Raw genomic sequence first — 22,929 nt, 5'->3', positions numbered from 1 at the left:
CATGCAGGCTTTTTGACTAAGAACCTAATGGGGGTTGGCGTTCTCGAAAGATTCTGCTCTGGAATCAGAATTCATTTTCCAAAATTTGGGTAAAGGGCGTATCAAAAAAACTGTTACTCAATGTAAAAAAGGCCTCAGTTCAAATGACTGAAAAATGTTGGTGAGTGTGGGTTAAAGCTTGTTAACAAAATAACAGTTATCACCATTTTGTGTTATTGATTCAATCAAACATCTTAAAATAGACTTCCATTTTTCTACCCAAATAACTCCTCAATCGTACAATCTAGTTTACAACCGCCATCAAGACACACATTAGAGGAAGTGAAATTACCCATTAAGTTTTTGTGAGGAGGAGAAGGAGCTTTCTTTGGATCTTATGTGGGATGCTGGGAGCTTTTCCTGTTGCTTCATATTGTGATACCAGCGTTAGAAAAACACTTTATTTTCTTGATAAATTCTGTGTCACTTCTGTTTGGCAGTTTTTCTATTTCACCAGTAAAAATGATTGTTAATCTGGTTGCTAAAAGGACAAAAGCAGTGGGATTAAGGGTAGCAGGTGGCTCACCCAGAGACAGAACTGACTCTGCCCATCAACACCCACCCAGCTCTGCTTGGCTCTGGCCCCTGAAGCCACAGGGCTCAGATTGGAGGTTATTTTCCCCACTGAGGAGGCAGTCACTGCGAACATAACAAGGGGCTGGTGCAGACTCGGGGTCGAAAAAAACTGAAACAATAGGGGAGTGTGATAACTAACTGGGTAAAGGATCATGATAAATAAAGATGTTAAATACTGCAGGAATCTTTCTTTCAGTGATCACCAACTTTCTGATGCATAAAAGCACTTTACGCAGAGAGCAGCTTTGCATTAACTCCTGAAAACTACAATACACTACAGAGATATGTGGAAACAGGCTGAGTAGCTCTCAGGCATAAAAGCTAAATGGCCTCTTGTAGTCATTTGTACTCCTACACCAAGGCGCCAGTGAAAGCATCATGCACATCAACACGCTGGATGGGAAAAGATTAATGTCTGTGAACAATTTTGCTCCATTACTTACTTAAAACCATAAAAAGGAGTTTCATGTTGTGAGATTGATGAACTGAGCATTCAGGTTGGCAGCAACAATAGTTTACATGATCAAAGGTTTGAAATGGAGACTCAACAATTTAATATAGAACGACAGCACTGATGATCTGGGATACAACCAGTTATCAATGATAGGTTGATATTCATGTTTAAGATACAGGGGAGTTGATAGCTAGCACACCCAGCAGCAAAACACTTCATAAATAAAAAATGCCTATTTCAACTTGGCTTCCACTGCTTTTGAGGTTACATACTGCTTCCAAATACAACAGAGATTTTTTTTTATTTTTACAGTAGCAAAAAAAAATAAATAAATACAGTTTATTAAAATTTATGAAGGGATGTTACAAACATAGCTGTTTATTATCCCAGCTAACAATTTGTCGTAGAGATAGCCATTTCAGGCAAAAATACTATTCGATAGCCCCTGCTAACTATGTGCTGTTTATTTGAATAGTCCCTTTGCCCCTGCAGACATAGGGAGCACAAGACCAATTTAAAGGCTGTATAAAGCTGTTGTGGGTCAGCTAAGCATGATGTATAAAATAATAAAAATGATTTTTATAGTTTAAGAAGTCTTGATGCTCTCATGACATAGAAGCCACAATTTCCAGGTCACAACGATCAAAGACACTAAATAACAAAATTGAAATCAGCCCTTGGCCTATAAATCAACTTCCCTTTATTTGACCTACATTAACAATATTATATGGGATATTAATAAATGAAAAGATCATTATTCATTTGTTGTCATTTAAAAAAAAGACAAAATGTTTTCAATTCTTTTTTTATCATTATTGAATATTAACTGAACAAATGATACACACCTGTAATACTGGTGCTGATAATCTCATTTTACAGTGTGGATTTTGATCAGGCATCTAGAAGATAGACTTTTACAACATCACTTAGAATACCTGGTGCTCCCAGCCCAGAGTGGCTCTAAATCACGAGCCAGACTCTTCTCCTCTGTTGTGCCAGAATGGTAGAATGAATTACCTCACTTTATACCATCCGCAGAGTCCCTTTCTTCTAGAGATGGGCGAGTAAGGATACCAGGTATCGATATTGGGTTGATACCAACATTAATTTAAGGTATCGGTACTCATGAAGGCTGCTGATACCAGCGACCGATACTCAAGTCCTCCTCCCCATTAGGTGGCGCTACATTGCAGGGGTTTGACACCTCAGCAAATGTGTGTCACGTCCTGTTCACACAATATGAATGAACCAGGGAGAGTTCACAGTTCAACAGTTTTATTTTGCACTTCAGTGAATAATTAAAAATTACAAAAACTCTGACAATTGTTAGTTTTTTTTGTAACTTTTTAAAATTATTTTAAAAAGAAGTAGATCATAAACTCAGAGAAAGTTCAAATTGTATATATGGCCATGCAAATAGAAATATACTAGCTGTTAAGTCGCCATAAGACCCCGAGGGAGACTAAGCCAGATAATGACAGTATTATTGGTGTAAGATTACTTTAGGAAACACAGCAATTACTGCACTTAGTATAATTTTCTTCAGATCAGCAAAATTAGGAATCTTTGAGGCCTTCTTTTCACGTTTTTGGATTGTCCCATAGGTATATTTCGTCAGTTTCTGGCACTGACCTTTAAGGGTGCATCTGCTCAAAAGTTTGCGAACTTATGGGCTGGCAGTTCAGGTCTTGTGCCCTATGAGGACAGCCTTCGAGATGCAAATCCAACCAGAGGCCTCTTTCCCACATGTGACTCTCCACACTCACAAAACAACAGCGCTTCATCAAGTATTTATGTGACTCAAGACATTACATTTTAGAGGTGCCAGTTTGGCTTGATTAATAAAGCAGGAATCCTTCATCACATGGTCGTAGGGTGTAGTACAAATCCCTGATCACAAAAAGATTTTGATCGTCTCCTCACTACTGTCATTTCCGGTCAGTCTCTGAAGCTGTCAAATTCCCCCACCCCAAAAACAGAGATATCTGTCACCCATGTCATCTAGACAGACACAGCTTGATACCATATTGCATACAATACTCTCTAGAAGCTGTAGAGGTAGTTTTGACGAGTAATTTGACTAATGAAAGGCATTTGAGTGAAATAGTTTGCTGTTCATATCACATAAAGAAGTAGAGTGGTGACATTTTCCCCTTTTTTACTTGTTTCTTACTCTGACAGGATGACAGATCCCATTGTTCCCTGTGGGTGGAATAAAACTCTTGAAAGTGATTTATGAAAATAAACCACTGACACAGGGGCAATAGATGGGTTTGTGCTGTTAACTCTGCCTCCAGCCTCTAAGCTCTGAAAATGAAAGCCGTCAGGTTGAGCTATGAACACTTTTCACAGTCTGGTCATCACCTGCTGGATTTGTTGTTTGCCTTTTTGTTCAAAGTGAAACTCAGCATGGTTTAGTCTTGTCTTTTTGTCTGACATCTCATTACTGAGCTGTTTGCCCCCGGAGAGCTGCCACTGTCTAGACTTTATATAGTTGATGGATGAGGCCTGGCGCTGCTAATTTGAACCTGTACTTCTGACAGTATTGTCTCATCATCCAGAGTCAGTGACACGCTAAGTCCTGGCTCCCAACCAGTGGAAGGTGAAAGCCTCCAGGTCAGACAAATGACAGCGTGATCACTGCTAGTTCATTGAACATCAAACACATAATCTGTGTATCAGCGTCCATTCCTTTGTTGTGTGGCTGCTGTACGAGTATTCAACATCCAGAGCTCTTGAACTCAGGCCTTCTGGTATGAAAGCGAGGCAAATCAAAGTCACAGAGATGTGACATAAAAGATATGAGATTCTTGTCATGTGGATTTTTGAAATGGAATGAACAGAGATTGACAACGTATCATATTTCACAGAAATTATCATGTAAAGTGACACAGACAGCTGCACTCTCATACATTTACTCTAAAGCCATGCTCTAAAGGTGTAACATTACCACTCAGGATGTTGCTACTGTTCAAGCTCAAGAAACAGAAAATTAAATTGTGACACAGCTATGGTACAAAATACTTGGAAAACAGCAAAAATTGAGCTCTACTTATTATCACAGAGTCAGCAAGTGCATAACATCTAAATTGTTTGTAGAGTGTGGCTAAAGGTAGTAGAGCTAGCACCACCATTGCATACAACTTTGTCTTCATTTTCTGAATCAAAATCCTACCAGACTGGGCCTTGCAATAGATGCCATCTGTCAGCTAAGCTTGTTTACATCTGAGTAGCTCAGTAGTACAGCAGTAGCCTCAGCTAAGTGATGAATGACTAAGCGACTGCTAGGACACATCTAAAAAATGGACTGATTCTACATTCCGTAACATTATTCATTAATTTTACTGAAATTAAATTGTCATTTTGTCTTCTACTAGCGAGGGTGATGCAGTTAATGGTGCATTTGACTAAACACGGACACCCCTTCCTTTGGTAAGAAAATAAAACACTCAGAAAAAAAATCAAAACTGAGTATGATCACACTGAGTCCTCAGGAACACATATCTTTTTTTAAGAGACAGCAGATGAGGAAATTTGGAAATTATACAACATGAGATGTTTGTTTTCAACAGCTTTTGAAACTATGATTTGGAAAATGAATAATCATTTAACAGGCAGCCCCATTTCACTTTCAGCCTGACCTAAACTCTTCAAATAAAGGTGTAAATGCCAAAAATACATAGTTAACGAAACAAATAAACTGCTGTTGCCCTTGTGGGATTACATTTAATTTTGCCCAAGTCACTTTTAATCCTATCACAGACTCACAAGAGCAAGAATGTTCAATTGCAAATTGATTGACAATAACTGTAGACTGTCATGTGACTCTGCTGCATGAGCTGCACATGTGCTGCGACTATCGTGGGGGGAAAAAGGCGTGGTCTTCTGGATGAATTAAAATGACATCATTTCTTAATTAACCCAAGCTCTGTGTCTTTAATTCTGAAACTTTATTTCTATAATAGGCTTCTATCAGCTGTCTCATAGTATTGTGATAAAGAAACACAAGAAAGAAATCAAAGGCCTACACCAGCTTGATCTTGAAGAAACACAACAGTTGTCATTAGCAGAGCTTCCTATGACCTTCATTTTGTCTTCCTGATTGTAACTAATCCAAATAAAGGTTTCTTTGCCCAACGAGCGACAAGGGACATAATCTTACATGGTCTGTGGTTTACATATGACAAAGCCTTTAATTGGAACAGCTGTGTGACATGCGCAGAGTAATGGTTCCATCTCATGCGTTTGTCGCCTTCAAGGACTTCCTTTCAGCACCGAGCTGTTCATCTATTCAATCATGGCTCTTTTGGCTTGTGTTGCTCAGTTCCCTGAAGATTAATCTACCCTCTATTGAAGGGAAAGGCCTGTATGTTGTTGTTACTCTTCACTAAGCAACAGCTTACAACACTGTATGTTTACAACAACACAGGTCCCCTCATATGGGTCAAGATGGAAGACAGTGATCATCATAAATTGTTCACATAGTACAATGGCTTTGATTGGTTTATGAAAAGATTGATCTATCCTACAATTGCTTAAGGCCTGTTTATTCAGCTTGAGATGATAATAAGGGGATACATTTCTTCTGCTGCTGTTTGATCAACTGTAATCAGAGTTATGGGCTGATTCTACAGCAAGAACTTCTTATTGAGACCAACCATTTGAGAAGACATTTAGTGTTTTTTCCAATTGGGAAACTACAGTCTAAATAAAGACCAAAGAACTATATTTTATTCCCAAAAAAGGTCTGAAAGTCTAAAAGTACAAAGACTTTTACAGTTTGGACTTCATTCCTTGGTGGAAGAAATGACAAGATTGTGTTGAGGGAACCTTAAAATTAGTCCTTGGTTCTGGGTCTTTTAGGTAGAAACACAGCTTTAGGTCACTGAAGGAAGGAAAGGAAATCACGAACACAAGGGCAGAGAGTGGAGATATTCTCTAATTGAAAGTTGAAATGTCTCTTTAAAATTAAACTATATAGACATGATTCAGCACAGAAGGCCATTTTCCTCACACACTTACACACACACACACACACACAGACACACACACACACAGACACACACACACACAGACACACACACACACACACACACACACACACACACACACACACACACACAGATAATCACACTCATTATTTCTCCTTAACCTTTGATCCAATTAGTCTACAGACGATCCCTTCTTCCTTGTCTCGTCAGTGCATTTCCCTGTCTTTCTAGGTCATTTAAAAACCTTTTATCCAGTCACTGCAGCTCCAGTTTACTCTGAGGCCATTTAACCGATCATAACCTGTCCATCAATCAGTGTAGTTCATATAATGCTTTTAACCACTCAAGAGAAAGTCTATTATGAATGTGATTCAATGCAAAGTGGTGAACACCTTTTAAAAGAAATGTCAATGTGGTTGCATACCACAACACATATATGTTAACAAGGAAAGCATGGGCCATTGAAATTCTAATGAATGATATTTCACTTCTCCTCAACACCATCACTCAGGGTTTTAACCAAGTGGCAGAGTGTTAAAAACCAGGTTCCTGATTTCACCAGAAAGTGAAGCAAACTAAAGGACATTAATGTACTGAACGCAGCACAAAAAGTAAGGCAAATTGTGTTTGGCTGATTATTCTTTTAGTTGTAATAAGCTGTTTTGCGGAAAAGATTTGCCAGATTTTGATGGGCACAAACCGCAAGCTACACTCTGCAGCTCACCCCACAACTTCAGGTTCTTGACAAATGTGGCTCCATTTGAAAGGGAAATTAACAGGCTTCCCAATGACATAAGATTAATTTCCAAAGAGCTTTGTAACAACAAAGAAAGAACCTACAAAATACACATTTTTACAGTTGTGGTAGATCAAGAAGGTTGATTTTAGACAACTGTGACACAAACACCTCAGTAACCTCCAGTCCACCAGCACCACAATAAAAGGCTAAATCACAACTTGTGTGAACGCAGGCTCATAAGTGATGAAGGTGATGAAGCCTGCCCACTGTCAGGAGGGGCGGATTTCATGAACATCTGCTCCTGACACACACACACACGGCCACAACCACTTACACACAGAGAAACACACACTGGTATCTCAGCACGTAAGGCGAGAGGAGGAAGTAGGTGGAAGGAGAATAGCTCAGGCACACGCTGTTTAGTGACATTTACATGTATTAGAGTCTACCTGTATGAATTCACACATAAACACACACCAACACACACACACACATGCACAATGTCTGGCTGGTAGCAGAAAGAAGCTTCGTGCTTCCGTGTGGTGTGTTTCTGAGAAATTCTGAATAATTCAAGAACTTAGAAGAAGTCCCTGGAAAGAATCCTCCTCCTCATGCACACACTTTTACGCACAATGCATCTGTTTTTTTCTCTGGTGTATATGCAAATATAACACGATGTGCTTCGATTTAATTTGCCTTCCCTTTTATTCTTGAGAAATTACATGTCAAGCCTGTGGTGGAAGTAAGGATGAAGTTTGGGCTTAACTCCATTGAGAGCTATATTCTAATTTATTATCTGAAAGTGACCACAGAGGGGCTAGTGTCTAGGAATTGATAATAAAAGCCAATTTTCACCTCTTAGCCCAATGACAGGTTTTGTGAAATACTCTGATCAAAGAAACGGATTCTTGAGATATTAAGTTCACGTCAAAGACTAACAAAACATTAGCAGGATAGCAGCTCCTGAGTTTTCAGATGCCGCTGAACATCGCTAGTTTCACACATTGAATGGGACGATCAGAAATCTAATTTGTTGCATAGTTTGTTTTTCATGGGGACAATCAACAAGCTCGCAAAACCAAGCGCTACAGTTTTAGATTGTATTAAAAGATGGATGGCATGAAAGCTCATTAAAAGTGAAGCCAAAACACTGCTCCCCCTGGTGGCTGTCTGTGGTATAAGAATTCACAAACTCATCTTCTCTATACTAACAGATGGGAATTGACTTGAGTTCTAATATTTTTGACATGCTTTCTTTTCATTTGTGAGAGAAATTTATGTTAAGTTAAGTATTCAATTTAATAAAAAACGGAAATGACACGATGTGATTTCCAAATAAATACTCAGGTTAAGTTTCTGCAGAATCAGATAACAGAGGTAGAGAAGAGGTTTCATAGCAAGACCAAAAATGTTGAAATCTATTATATAACTGGGGGTTTTTATTGCATTGTTTTTGTAAGCACCATTTGATTTAAAAAGAAAAAAAGAATTTTGGCATGATTGAAAAACAGGAGTCGGATATCAGTCTTTATATGATAAATCGTTGCACTGTGAAGGGTTCATTCTTTTTCTTCCAAATCATTTCATTATTCTTATCAACCAAGCATAAAAAAAGACCTTGAAATTGTGAGGCTAAAATTCACATCAAATAATACCGGAATTAACACACAGTTAATCTAAGTGCCGGATACACAGATGCTTTTTATCTTGTTAAACAGTTTTTGTTTCTGCCTCTGCACTATAGACCTGGAACAACAGCAAAGAAATGTGATTACAGATCTTAAACCTATGAGTTTTGGGGTACTTTAGGTACTTACAATGCTTCAATATGTTTCAAACCTCACCTTGTTATATTCAATAAATGGTTTAAAAGGATTTGGATTAGATAAGTAGATTCAAAAGTGGAGTTTTATTAAGTAAAAAGCAAAAAGTAACTTATTTTCATTCCTTCTCCTTCTCCTCCTCTCCCACCCAAGTCTTCCATCTTGCTAGCTCTCCTTCATGTCGTTCCCCATCCCCCTACTCCTCTCTCTGAGATGAGGGCTGTCAGCAGGGCCATATATCTGATACAGTGCACCATGGACTCGCTCACACTTACACACACACGTGTAGCCACTCTGCGTTACAGCCTTCACTAATGGGGCAGCGGGTATGAGGGGAATGGGAGATGGAGTCTGCTGGGCTTGGTCGTATCCGTCAGACAGGTTATATAAGACAGTGACAAGGATTTTCCTTTCGTCATAATGTATAACCTTATGATATTAAGATAGTGTTATGTCAACACTGGCTTTATGAATACGGCTGGATTCCTGTACAGGATCAGGCTGACAAAGCTTTAGATTACAAACCCTCATGCACTACTGAAAGATAAACTGAGAGAGTACAAGTGATCTGAAGTAGGGCTGTAAATTACTCTTATTTACCTTACTAATCCTGATTTTTTTAGATTAATTGATAATTTGTTTATTCTATTAATAACTTGATAAATATTGGAAGCATTGGCCTACCTCTGCCCCCGTAAACAGATACCAACTGCTCTGTGTCTGTGTCTCCTTTATATATGTCTGTGTAACATGAAGACTGTGAATTCTTGGTTCATTACATCTCCCTGAGTGGTGCATGTTTATCTGTTTCCGGTAGGTCTCAGTGTAAAGGGAGATAGTAAATCATACAGAGGCTTCACTCTGGCTTATTTCATTTGCAAGAAGCTTGAAAAGAAAATGTTCTTCTTATTACTGACTTGGATCAACTGGTACCATGTTTGCCCAAATAATAGGAGCTGTATGGTGTAAGATTCAGTCTTCGTCAGGTTTGTTCTCATGTTGAGAGGATAAATCTTAAAACACTTATCTGTTAAATGGAGTTAGGATGCATCCCATACAGTCGGGAAATCTAAAGGATGATTTTCTTTGCTGACACAGTGATTAGCTCAAGATACATTTTTTAACCAGGGTGGATCGTTATCTTCCTTTGCATGCAGAGGTCTCTTTATGCAGATAAAAAGAAAAATAATTGAATAAACCATTGCAAAATGACCGCCAACGGGAGCCAGGATGTTATTGCTGTTGATTGCACTCTGCCTGCTTTTGCTCTCTGTACTTTTTTTCTTGGCCAACCCCACTGACCCATGATTGGCCACTGAGAGAAATCTTGACATCCTTGAGAGTACAGGTTCTATATTTCTACTAAAAACAGGTAAACTGAGATTTTGGCTTTATCAAATATCTCTTCTCATCGTATCAATCATAACAAAAATGTTTCCAATTTGCAATTAATTGACAAGAAGAGATTAAACAAATATATAAAGTCCCCCATCAACTCATACTACAGATCTCTTTATCCTTACACATAGAATCAATGCTGCAATTTGAGCTTTAAAAAATCATTAAAAATACATTTTTATATCCTTTAGTGGTGGAAAAGATATGTTCTACTCTCCTGACAGATCACTCAGATGTATCTTCACAGTACAATACCCAGGCACAGCTAAAATCAGTTAAACAGTAAACTACCTGAACTGTCCCTTTAAATGAATAAATTCATGTTGAGCAGGGCAGGCTCCATGCGGCTCAGCTCTGCTCAGGCTCTGTAAACACACAGCACTCCTTATAACAGAGAGAGACATTCACAGAGAGAGACATGCCTCTTCGTCTGCTTCACCTGCGACTCTTCCCACCTTTGGTTTCTCACTTCTCACACACACCATGCAGTCGCACTCTATTTTCCTTTTCTCTTCTAATAAACACACAAACTCCAGGCAGAGTGAGGGTTCTTCTTGGCAGTGGGCCTCTTTCTAAGAGTGTTTGGTGCTACATCCCTGAAGGGCTACACCATCAGCTTCACAAAGAGTCACGTTCTGACTGGAGTGATGAATGACACACAGCAAGGGAGACCAAAGAGTCCTTAAAGATATAAACAGTGACGACACTCTGCGGCGTTTGACGAGGAACATGCGGACAAGTTCTCATCTACAATAAACATGAAAGATAAACCAACTGGTCTCCTTCTTCCAACAGAAATCATAGATTATCCCAGTGATAGGATGAAATTATAGCAGTCTGTGGAAGCCAAGTAGCTGTAACTCAAGTTAATACAATTTAAAAGCAGAGTTTTAATTTAGGCTTTAAAATTTTGTTTGCTGTACATGTTGTACTTTGAGAGTCAGGAGGCAAAACTAACATTAACGGTAAAAAAAGAAAGACTGACAACAGATTTGCTCTAACTGTTGTAAATACAAAATATGCATGTGAATTCACTGCTATGTGATATCCATCATGCAGCTGCAAGACAAACAGGTAGATGAACTTTAGTATCCAGAACAAAGCAAAAATTTCAGTCTTGGTCAATGATGTACCGATGATGTTAACCTCAACCACTTATGATGGTGAAGTAAACTTAATCTGCAGTATCTGTTGTAAAGAATGACTCCAAAGCCTTTGACAACTTTGCAAGGACCCATTCATAAACGCAATTATTTACTAAAATGTCACACTGTTTTGAAGTACATGGTGGCATTTAGAGAGGGTTTGGAGTAATGATTTTGCTGATATTTTCTGATCAAAGTTTGTTTACATCTATTATTTAGAAAATCAAAGAGAAAAAACAGTGTGTAAAGCCGAAAACTTTAGTTGAACTAAATTAGGTTGATGAGATTATTCATTTATCCATTTTATGATTATCTATGTATTTATTTATTTATTTATTTAACAAAATATTGCATTTGGTCTTTGAATATGTCGTTAAAGTTGGGAATGGGCGTAATCTCATGTTGATTCAAACATGGGCTTAAAAGTGGATTAAACAGTCTGTGGATTTAGAGTGAAAATATACTGAGAAGCGCAACTCCTGAGCACCCCCAGCACACACGCAGTCAGGGAAGCCTGAAAACTAAGTGACCCCCGCTACTTTCCCCGTAGTTTCTCCTCCATAAACTGTACCTGGTTGGTGGTGTCAGGCGGCAGGTTCTTAATGAGGATTTTCCTCCTGTTGCTCAGCTCCTGCCGAGTTTTCGCCAGCCTCCTCTCGATCTCCTCCGGCTCCAGGTCCGGCAGGTCCCGGACACTAATCCCCGAGTCGGAGGTCTGCGCTCCCGCAGCCGCTGCTGCAGCCGCCTCCTCATCCTCAGGCTGCCGGCTCTCAGGACTGTCCATCTCCGGAGAAAGTGCGCTCTCCCCGGCTAGAGAAGAGTGAACGCTCGGCGGCTGGATGGATGGGGCTGCCGCCATCTTGGGTAGCTGAGTGATAAGTGTGAGGGAAGTGAGTGAGAGAGAGAAACAGAGAGGGAGAAAGCGAGGGAGGGAGAGAAAGCAGGTGGGAGGTGTGTCAGCTGAGGAAGGGAAGCGTGAGGCTATAAACAACATAATAAAATGACCAGCTAACTGCGTGAAGTTGACTAATTAGAATCATTAAATCTATTTTTTCACTTTGTGAACTACAAATTTGTATCTTCTCACGTGTATTCACCGAGATATCATCATTTTTATCCATATTTTAAACGTTATTTTTAAATGTTCACAATATCACATACGTATTTGCATATTTATTTCTCTATAGATTTACATATAACTATATTATATTGTTTACTTTCCATAACGAAAACTAGAAAAACACTCAGAGAGCGGACACCTCCGCCAAGCTTATTGTGATAGTCACTCAACACTTTAGTCCTACTTTAATATTATACTCCCTTTCAACAGACTGTCTGCAACAATTGGTACAATAATTTGTCACCTAACAGTGTTGAAAATTACGATGACCCAGTACATATGTCATAATCCAGGTCTAAGTATCCAGAATATTGCCAGGATCTGGATCGTACTTTTACATCTGTCAGAAATTATGGTGACCTTGTCTTGTATTCTTTTGCAAAGCAATCCAACCATTTATCGTGGCGTAACATACACATATGGTGAAAATGGCCCTATCTCACAGTGGTAAGAAGTCCTTTAAAAAGAAATCCTGGATCCAGACGGTGATACAGATCACCTCCAAAATGTAATCACTTCTTCCTTGTCCCATTTTGAACATTTCCTGAAAATTTCATCAAGATCCGTTTGTTACTTTTTGAGTTATGTTGTTCACAGACAAACCAACAGACAAACTCTCCCAAAAACATAACCTCCTTGGTAGAGGCAATAAATGACAAAACCTGACATGAAAACGATCAGAAAAACAAAAACAGATTTAAAAAAAAGAGCAAACAAAAACAAAAAAGACACTTGGCATTAGACAACAAGATAAAAAAAAAATATCACCCAAATACATAAAACCCTCAAACCCAGATAGCCTTTGTGATAGCAATTGATTTTGTTTCATAATTTTTTACTGTTTATTTATATTATCATCAGAGGGGCTATAATTTTTTAAAGAAAGGAATAAAAGTAGAGATAGACTGATGTGGATTTTTCTGGGCCGATACCGATACCAATTATTTGTAGTCAAGGAGGCCGATAGCCAATATTTGAAGCCGATGATAATTTGCTGTCAAAGTTCAGTTATTGGTGTCAAAATTTTGAACAATACAAACTCCAACACTTAACTTCATTGAAATACCTTTAAGCATGAGTTTATTAAACAGCTCCCAGGCTCAGCAGCATGTTTTTTAACGTTAAATGAAAACTTTGAAAAATAAATAGCTTAAGTTTTCTACACTAAACAAAGTTTTCCAAAATTTTGATGTAACTGCAATAATTGTAATAACGGCACTGCTGATTGGCTGTTTCCCAAGCCAGGGCTCTCTTTGTAACCAATCAGATGGTACTGTGGGTGGGACAGTGCTGGGGACTGAGTAGTGACTGCAGACAGTGAAGCGGCTGCATCAGAGCCACAACAACGCAGTTTTAAATTTCTTTCTTATCAGCCGTCAGATTAAAAAAAAAAGCTGATGCTGATTTGCCTCAAAATGCCAAATGTCAGCCCCAATAATCGGCCCGGTCGATAATGGGTTTATCCCTTAAAAAAGGGTTTCCATTTCAACTTAAACTCTCTATTCCATCCTCTAAGGTCAAACCTTATATTTTCAAGTCCCAATAAAAACTAAAGATCTCTTCACCAGCCAGTGCAAGATGGTGAGATTGGTAATTTCCAGCTAATAAGGGTTCTTTGACATGCTGAAACAAGGCAAAGGCAATATCTTTTTCTTAAACACAATATTTACTAAAAGAATAACCAGAAGAGGGCATGGTTGTCATGTAATCTGGAGTACTTTAGTACAAGTGTCAAAAACACAACACCAAAATTCTTTATGCAAGACCAAAGGACAAGACAAAACCAAAATTAGTGTAGTAGACCTGATTGTGGGTCACTACAACGAGGATTGCATCTAGAGTCATGGTCAGGAAACATTTTAACCAGCCTGCATTTACAGAGGTGCATCCCCTACAACAACTTTAAATTAAAAGAGGACTTTGCTGATATATCATCCTTGGTGGTACCTTTGAATTTGTTGGTCAGTATGTTTTAAGGACATTTCATTCCTCTCTTATGAGGTATTAACATTAAGGTAAAAGAAACAGCCCTGTAGTTGACTAAACAGCCCGTAAAGGAACATCTTGTTGAGATAGATGCATCTCACATGGTTTCACTTTGGCAATATGGCGACCCCATCTGTTTGCTCAATGTATGGAAGCCCATTAGGGCATGTTTGTATCACCATAGGACCATCATCAGATATATTTCTCAATAACAGTGCATGTGAAGGCATTTTGTGTTCAGTCTTTATGGAGGTAGTAATTTCAGTTTTTTGCATCACATCCGACTGAAATCCCCAAGCTGGAGCCTTGAACAAGAGGGAGGGAATCAGCCACATGTTGAGTCTGACAAATGTTGAGTGCTCTGAAGTAGATTGGCCGTAACAGTGAACTGGTAGGCCTAAATATATGCACCATGTTGAGCACTTGTAAACAAAGAGAAACGCAGTTTTTGTTTTGTTCTGAAGCCAAATTAACACATCCTTTCTTTTGTTTCTACAGACAGAGAGCGAGGGAGGCATTCATTGGAGGATATCTCTAGACCAGCACAGCTTTCCTGTTCCCAATGTGCATAATGTGACCATGAATGGCTGTGTGCCTTCCCTGCTTTCTACCCAAGTCATCCAGTGAATGCCAAACAAGCAGCCAACCAACCGAGCCTGCCTGCCTGCCTGCCTGCCTGCCTGCCTGCCTGCCCACCGTGGGTGGAAAGCTGCTCCTGGCACACACAAAGGGAACAGAGCTCCCCACCGAGTCCTCACAATGCTTATGTAGCTTCCGCAGGCTGCATGAGTCGCTGTCAGACACACACACACTTGTATACTCACACCCTCAAGATGCACTCACACTGATGTAGGCCCACAAACATGTCGGCAGGAACACATCAACCCACTGAAGAAATATTTAGAGCGCGATTATGCCGAGGCCTGTAAGAGGAGAGGGTGAAATGAAGCTCCATCATCCATCCTCCGTGTTCTCTCTCTCGCCATCTGTGTGAAGCGTTTCTTGGCAGATCGGATTCCAGACAATCACAGTTGTCAGTGGGTGAAAATGATCCAACGTTGCCAAGTGGTTTCACCAGTGTAACTGAAACTTGTCGACTGTTTATGGCCTGTTTGCATGGATGCTTTAGTCTATCTTACGAAGAAGTCCACTTCACGGTGAAAAGGCCAACGAAAAATGAGTTTTAGATCACTGCAAACAGATGGATTAGAGCGCAGTGACTGTTTCCTGCATCAGATGTTTTCCACCCTGTAAAGTACTGGATATCCATGTCTCAAACAAAAATCAAAATGGTGCTCCTTTTCCATGATAAAAGTCTGTATGAAGGGCGCAGTTTCCCCCGAAAAAGACCAAAAAGCCAAGCTTTATTTTCATCTTTTGAAGGGAGATACGATTCAAGGGTGCAGCAGGGCTAATAGCTGGAACCGCTTGTTAAAGAGAAGAAGAGCTTGAATAAGAAGCTGATTACTTACTTGATTATTTCACAAGTTTTTCAACCAATAGTGAAGTCAATTGAAACGTTGCATCTTTTTGCTGTTATTTGGAGATTTGTATGCCCTTAATGAGAGAAAGATGATAGACTGAGCAGGAAACTAGAGGAGAAAGTAAGAAATGTTGTGCTGTAAAAGGTCTTGGTTGGAATGGAACTGTCTGTCGTATGATGGGCAGCGTTCTGTTTCTACAGAGAAAGTTCTTTTAATACAGGAAAACAAACGCGTATGCCATTAAGATTTTGGGGGTTTACTCAGACTAGGCGCGCCTTGGCTATTGTGAACATGATACAGCCTCTGGAAAGGCTGTTGGAGTTCCCAAGCACCCTGTGTAGCCAACAATCACTCAGTTAAAAGATATTTGGTCCAAAGATTTGTTTTCCATGAACTCATTTTAGCATCAGACTTGCAACTGCACATGCAAGGCTTAGGTTGGATGGAGTTTTTACAGCTGGAGTGTATTCTGCACTTTTATGCAGATCTTTCTTGAAAGGTACAGTATCAGTCAGATTAGTTTCAGGTAGAATCTGATTGGAAGGCCCTTACTCTCCCCTCGTTTCAGCGAAACTCTTAAAGCAACAGTGGCCTTGTAGGACAAAAAGCTCCTGTGATGCATGATAAGTATGATCCACTACTTTGCAAATAAAAATGAAGGTTGCCACTGTAGTAACATGTGGATGCAAGGTTGCAGCCTCCATGAAATGGGTCCATTCATGTAGATTTAAAAGGCTGATACTAAGTAAACAACACCAAAACACTTGTTTTTTATTCAGGCAATTATGCACTAATTCAATACTTGTGAGTGTTATTTTCCATTCCTACTAAGTCCATGCTCTTGGATACACACAGCACCTCTACCTGAAAGCCAGTGGTATCCAGGATTGCAGGGCAGCTGACTGGTTCTGCTCTTTTGCTATCGTCAACTAGAACCTGCTGACACAGCAGTAGACTAAACAAATATACTACAAAACGAGACACGAAACTTGCTAAATCTCTTTCATAGTGACAACTGGTTAACATCTTGTGCATCAACATGCATGACAGACTCCAGATTCTATGTGATAAACACTTCTGTGCACACAGCATTGCATGTGCTACCAATCCAAGCAATGTCCTTCTTGAAATTATAAGGTGAGGAATTCTAATGACTAGCATTTATCCCACATGAAGGACCTGTTTTCCGCCCAGCTGCTTTCAGCCGAAGCAAAGACAGTTTTTACACTTGATGAACATTGAAGACAACTCAGGTTTGAATGTAACTCCAGCTCAAACAATGGTCTGCGTCTGCTGACAGATTGGGGGACATGAATCATTGAGCAGTGGTTCTCTGAAAAGACAGCAAGGACTCGCCTGTCACTCTCACAGGCTGATATTGTCGACGCATGAATCACTCCACTAAGTGCTAAACAACGTTTCCATGAGAGAACAATTAATTTGTTCTCTGAGTTCCCCTGGCACAAATGCATGCCAGCACACACACACACACACACACACACACACACACACACACACACACACACACACAAATACACACATGCATTAACTCATGTCGGCCTCCCTGCTGTTACACAAACTCTACATCTCTCTCTGAGCCATGTTGCCCATACATGCAAGTCAATCCCCATCCTAACGGGCTGTGCTTGACAAACCAAGAGAAAAGAGAGATGTTAGCCCCTCTGCATGTGAAACACAAGAGCCCTGCTGGTGCTTCAGCGTGTCAGCCAGTGATTCACAGCCGTTTTGGAGTGGGTAGGAGTAGAGAGAGGAGAGGAAGAAAGCAGGAAAAAAAATGCTCACCGCTGTTTGCTGGGACTGAGAGTGTGAGGGCGTGGGTGGGCAGAGTGGCTGAACAGGCAAAGCAGGCACCTGGGATGAGCTCAGTAGGCGTTAGGACGGGAGAGGAGAGGGAGAAGAGGAGGAGGAGGGGGGATGAGCCCTAAATGGCAAACTGGTTCACTACTCGTGGGAGTTGATGATGAGCAAATACCCATGTATGTGTGTGTGTATCTGGTGTGATTGTGCAGTTTGATGAAGGACATTTTACTTTGAAATTATGTCTGTTGGGCAGGAAGAGACATAAAAATGAACTCCAGGTTCTCATCACATCAAAGTATTCTGTTTTCCATTTCTGATGTCTGACTTATGATGCAAAGAATATAACGATTTGAAGTACATATACATATGCATGTTTTATACTTTTTGGTGAGTTTTGGTTTTAGTTTTACTTTTATTTAGCTTTTCTTCCCTCTATTTTTTCTGTCTTCATAATGATTTTATCAATGTTCTTTTTGGCTATCTTTCATGTACATACCATGTTGTGGGTGCTTCAGTGCTAGATCATCAAATGGGCCAACAAATAAGTCTAGTGCAGTCTGATAATAAAACACTGAAACTTTTAGACACCATTCTGATAGTATCAGTTTTACAGAGGAAACTCTCATGATCCTTTTTATAGTTTAAAGCTGCTCCGAGAAACAGTAAATTTGTCCAGAGCTGGACTTTAGACTGCAGGTGTCATGAAGAGGAGGCAAAAATGAAGACCCAAGGGCCCAAATGCAGAAAAGAAATAAAGTGTTTAATACACAAAACCAAGAAATTAAATAAATTATACCAAAAAAAAACATTCAAGTCAAACAAAATTCAATGAAATACAGGAAGCCACAGCGGACAATGAAAACCAGCCAAAGAGGGACATATACTTGATGAAATGACCAAGACAGGAGAGAACACAGAGACTGTGCACAGGGCACGAAAAACAAGACACAGATGTCTGAAAAAAGAGACAGGTGAAACTTTAAGGTGCAAACTAAACCAGACACACAGGAACTACAAAATAAAACAGGACACAAAAAAGAAATGCACAGACACACAAGGAACACGTGACATGGATCACTAGTAAACAAGAAGGAAGGATAAAGGATAAACAGTAAGAGGGCAACAAATAACTGGAGAGACAAGCCAAAAACACAAGATATAAATCCTCAAACAGAAAAAGGAAATCAAAGACATTTACAATGCATGCTTAAAGGTATAGTGGGAAATATTTAGCAGGATTCTGCAGAACACACTTGGTAGAAGTGGGGCATGATATTCACCTAATAATCACCTAATAATCACCTGTAGCTTTGATGTCCACAGAAGAAGCAGTGTCCTCCCATTGAGGCAGCCTACTTGCACCACCATGTTAGTCGCACACTAGGGACAAACTAGGAAGGGGCAACTGTTTTTTTGTACTCAGTGGATAGCAGCAAAAAATGAACAGGTTGGATATTGATGAAGAGATTGGTTGTTGGGCTCAAAATACTTTGAACCAACTGCACTTTTGTCAGTAAAAATTTGACAAATGAAGGATCACAATTTGATCACAAAGGCTTCTTGTCCTTTAAAGCCACTGCCTTTTCAGGAATTTGATCATTGAAGTGCGTTAATCTACAATCTGGCTTCTAGATGTTGCTAAATATTCAAATTTCTCCACACTTAATCTTTGAGAAGGTTGATAGATTTATAATGCTGATGTTTTTAACATTTAAAAAAAAGTTCTAAAGGCCTAACTGGGAACAGTATCAAAAATGTGCACACTGATCAGTGTTTTGTTCATGACTGTACTCATACATGGCTACAGATGCAGTCAGGTGGTGTGGCTTCTTTTGTCTTCCAGCATAAAAGAGATTAAGGGGCATGTGACCTACTAAATAAAGCTGACCTAAACCCACAGGGACAGTGTTCACAAGAGCTCCCTGTCCACTCATGTCCTAATTACAGTGGTCACAAGAACACTTTTCACTACGGAGGCTTCCTTCTGTGGCGAGGCAATGGATCAGTGACAAGACATCTGTTTTAATCCTTCTTTTTTTCCCACTTTGTCTCAAACTGTACTTTTTTAATGCCATCATCCCTCTAAAAGCTTTGGTAAGAGATTTTTTAGGTGGTTACCCTGCAAGGTTTGATCTCATTTTCTTATATTTGGGCAGAACCTTTTGAGAAAATACTTCTCCTTAGGTAGTGTCTGATATTTTCTTTGAATCTTTTTGTGAAACTGAAAACGATGGCACAGAATTCACTGTCAAAGTGATTCCAAACTCTTTGAGATTGCTCGCATACAGACCTAAGATGATTGCACGGTTGAGATGCATTTGGGAAACTGGGACTCCGGACTGCACAAAATCTGCTGCTAGTGCATGTCTGCTGTACCAGTTGGCAGAGCGCGGACTGACTGAAATGACCCGAGGGTGCTTGGACACCGAGCTGAGTGCTCTAATTCACAGCGATTCCTTGGCAGGGAGAAGCAGACAGCTCGGGAGGAAGAGAGGGGAGAGTGGAGGAGAACCAGTGACAGAGGCAAAGAGACAAAGACAGGAGCGTGTAGGGAGGTGTGAATGAATACTGACAAATTGATCAGGTTTGTGGGACATGGTGACAGGAGGACAGCTAGACAGGTAAAAGTGGAGGAAGAACTTATTCCCTCTTTCGTCTCTCTACAGTTATGAGCTACTTTCTTATCTATCTCAAGGAGAGATAGTTCTCCCAGCTGCTCTGGACCTCTTCTTTAAATAGACAGAGATAGATTACAGCGTCAAAACTACCCTGGTTCCATTGTTCAAGTGTTTACTGAATCAAATGCCGTGTCTCAAGATAAGCTCGAGCAAAAGACTGATCTTGTCAATTCACAAACGCTAGTTAAATTTCTTTAACTCATATTTCCCATGCCCTACAAACACACTCAACATCTCTTCCAATAAGACTGACTCATTGGATGAATGGATAAGTAGTGTGAAATTAAATTCAAGTGGTTAGATTACTCCTTTAAACTCAATGAATAAATAACAAAAAAAACAACAACAACAACAAAAAAAAAATAAACGTGATCTATCCTTCAGGCTGGATACTTCCTGAACAGGTCACCAGCCTATCACAGGGCTAACACATAGGAGCAAGGGCAAGTTAGAGTGACCAATCAACATGTTAAGCATATTTTTTGTTCTGTGTGAAGCTGTAGGAGTACCTGGAGAAAAACGATGCATGCCCATGTCTGGAGAACGTGCAAACTTCATGCCGGAGGAAACCACTGCACCATCATGCAACCCCGAGTAGTCTGATGTTTTCATAAAAGAAAAATAATCAAATAATATGCACTTAGTTATTTTTCTTAATGTCATAGAGAGCATATTGATTAACAGAAAGGTGGCAAGGTGTAACTTCAGTTTTGACACATTAAACTAAACTTTCTGTAAATCTTTTGCCTCAGACATCTGAAGAACAGGTTTGGCAAAAGATGCCGGTAAATATCTGATGAAACAAAATTGAAATCCCTTAGAAACTGGTCCAGAGAAGCCCAATTTAGAGCAAATGCAGGGCACTGTCATTTTCAACAAACATCACTCACTCATACTTACAGTTTTGTACTTTTATATTATTTACAGCTGCTTTTTGGCATGTCAGCATTTCTGCCAGAATTAGAGTGTCTTTTTTTTTTATTCCTTTAAAACTTTGACAAAAAGACATCTAATTCAAAACATATCAGGCTCTTGTATGTTTGCTAAACGGATCAGACACTGTTTGTTTGTTTTGTTATTTTCATGGGATCATTTGTTCTTGATGGGTAAATACCAAAAAGTCAACACATTTTAACAAGTGGTGAAGTGAACAGCACTGTTTTTTCCTCTTTTTGTAACATGAATTCCCCAAAACCCCTGAAAGGCAAACCCACCACAGCCTCTTGTTATTGTATTGTATCACCACCATGTTGTCTCTCCATCTGTGGTTGTTTATCTGTGTCCTCTGGCGGGAAAGATTGTATGTGCAGAAAGGCCTCATGAATAACTGATACCGCTATTCTACCACCACCCACAAATGGCATGACCTACGGCCAAAGGCTCCAAACACGCTGAAAGAGGCGCACTAATTGTGCAGATTGTGTTTGATTTTATTCTCAACGGTCTGGTTCTTAAGCCGCGGTCAAGAGCATATTTGAAAAGGATTTTATAGATTTGAAGCACATGAATTCTTCATTCCTCAACACACTTTGCGGCAGCATTGATCCCTCTAAGACATCCTTTATGTCTTTGGAGTGTTATTGGCAGAACATCTGAATTCATTTTTAATAATCAAGCACATGTTTAACTGGGAGAAGTAAGCTGGCATTTGCGGATCAGATCGTTTGAAAAATCATCTCTCAAGTTACTGGGTCAGACTCCTATCCCATTTTGAGATTTGAGCCCCATCATTAAAAACACTGCACTCCAAACAAGGCCAAAAAGCCTCTGAAGAGCAGTGATTTGGAGTGTAGGTGTCCTGAATGTCCCTGCCTGAACCAGAAACAATAATACAGGCTAGAGAGGCATCAGACAGCATTACTGTGCTGTCAGTGCATGTGAACACTGGGCCGGGCTATTGACACAACACACGCACAAAATCCCTGCCAGATAATCTCTCTGGCTTACTGAGCAAGGCTGTTTTTGGGTGACCTGTTCCTAACCTTTCACGGCCACATAAAAGAGCTGTAATGAAAGTTAAAAAAAAAAAAAGTTTGTCTTGATTTTCCAATGACCATTTTGTTTTAGGTTATCCAGGTATTCATCTCTGAACAGCATCTTTAATCTAAATATGGGTCAAAAAGAGATTGCAAAGGTGTCCTTTGTCTTTAAGATTCATGGCTTCAAGTGGGGACATTGTTGCTCATAAATCTTGACCTTGCCAAATACATACAGCCAGCATTTTCAATCAAAGAAGCATAAATAAATAAATAAATCACACTAGATGCAAAGCTACCCAGCATCAAACAACAGGCATAGCAATAACAGGTAACTAGCAAAAGTTAGTGAGTGAACAAACACAACCTTGACATTTAGGCTTAGTTTACAAAAGAAGATAAGAGGATTAAAAAACAACTTTAGCCTTTTAGAACAAATGTGTTAAATAAAGATGAATTAAATTTAAAAATGGATTAAATAAAGCATGTGAACTGCAGTCAACTGTGCAAACATGTTGAGCAACTGCTGAAGTTAGCTTTTATGTTGTGACGCACTTCTGTAAGTGCACCTTCATGAGTAGGTGCACTGCATACACTCTTGTATCAAATCAAACCCTGCGGCTTCGCACTTACCGGAAACTAAGATCGCATTTCTCAACCATTTGCAGATGTTCTTCTGTTGTTCACATAGACTGGATA

At 39.6% G+C, this 22,929-nt stretch overlaps 1 protein-coding gene across 1 annotated transcript in view; it reads right to left on the bottom strand.

Annotated features, from left to right (window-relative positions):
• The window catches only part of raver2 (ribonucleoprotein, PTB-binding 2), a 105,836-nt gene extending 85,003 nt beyond the window's left edge, over nucleotides 1–20,833 (bottom strand). The window contains exons 1-2 of the mRNA XM_074667967.1: nucleotides 20,764–20,833; nucleotides 11,737–12,033 (exon numbers count right to left, since the gene is read on the bottom strand). Of these exons, the coding sequence (XP_074524068.1) occupies nucleotides 11,737–12,024 (288 nt within the window). The 5' untranslated portion in view covers nucleotides 12,025–12,033; nucleotides 20,764–20,833. The remainder of the gene's footprint in view (nucleotides 1–11,736; nucleotides 12,034–20,763) is intronic.
• Between the last annotated feature and the right edge of the window lie 2,096 nt (nucleotides 20,834–22,929).

This window comes from Halichoeres trimaculatus, unplaced genomic scaffold (assembly GCF_033239565.1).
Source record: "Halichoeres trimaculatus isolate MK-OKI-2021-1 unplaced genomic scaffold, fHalTri1.1 fHalTri1_scaffold_4, whole genome shotgun sequence".
In the NCBI taxonomy this organism is placed as follows: Eukaryota; Metazoa; Chordata; class Actinopteri; order Labriformes; family Labridae; genus Halichoeres; species Halichoeres trimaculatus.
This window is presented reverse-complemented; position numbering and strand designations above follow the sequence as displayed.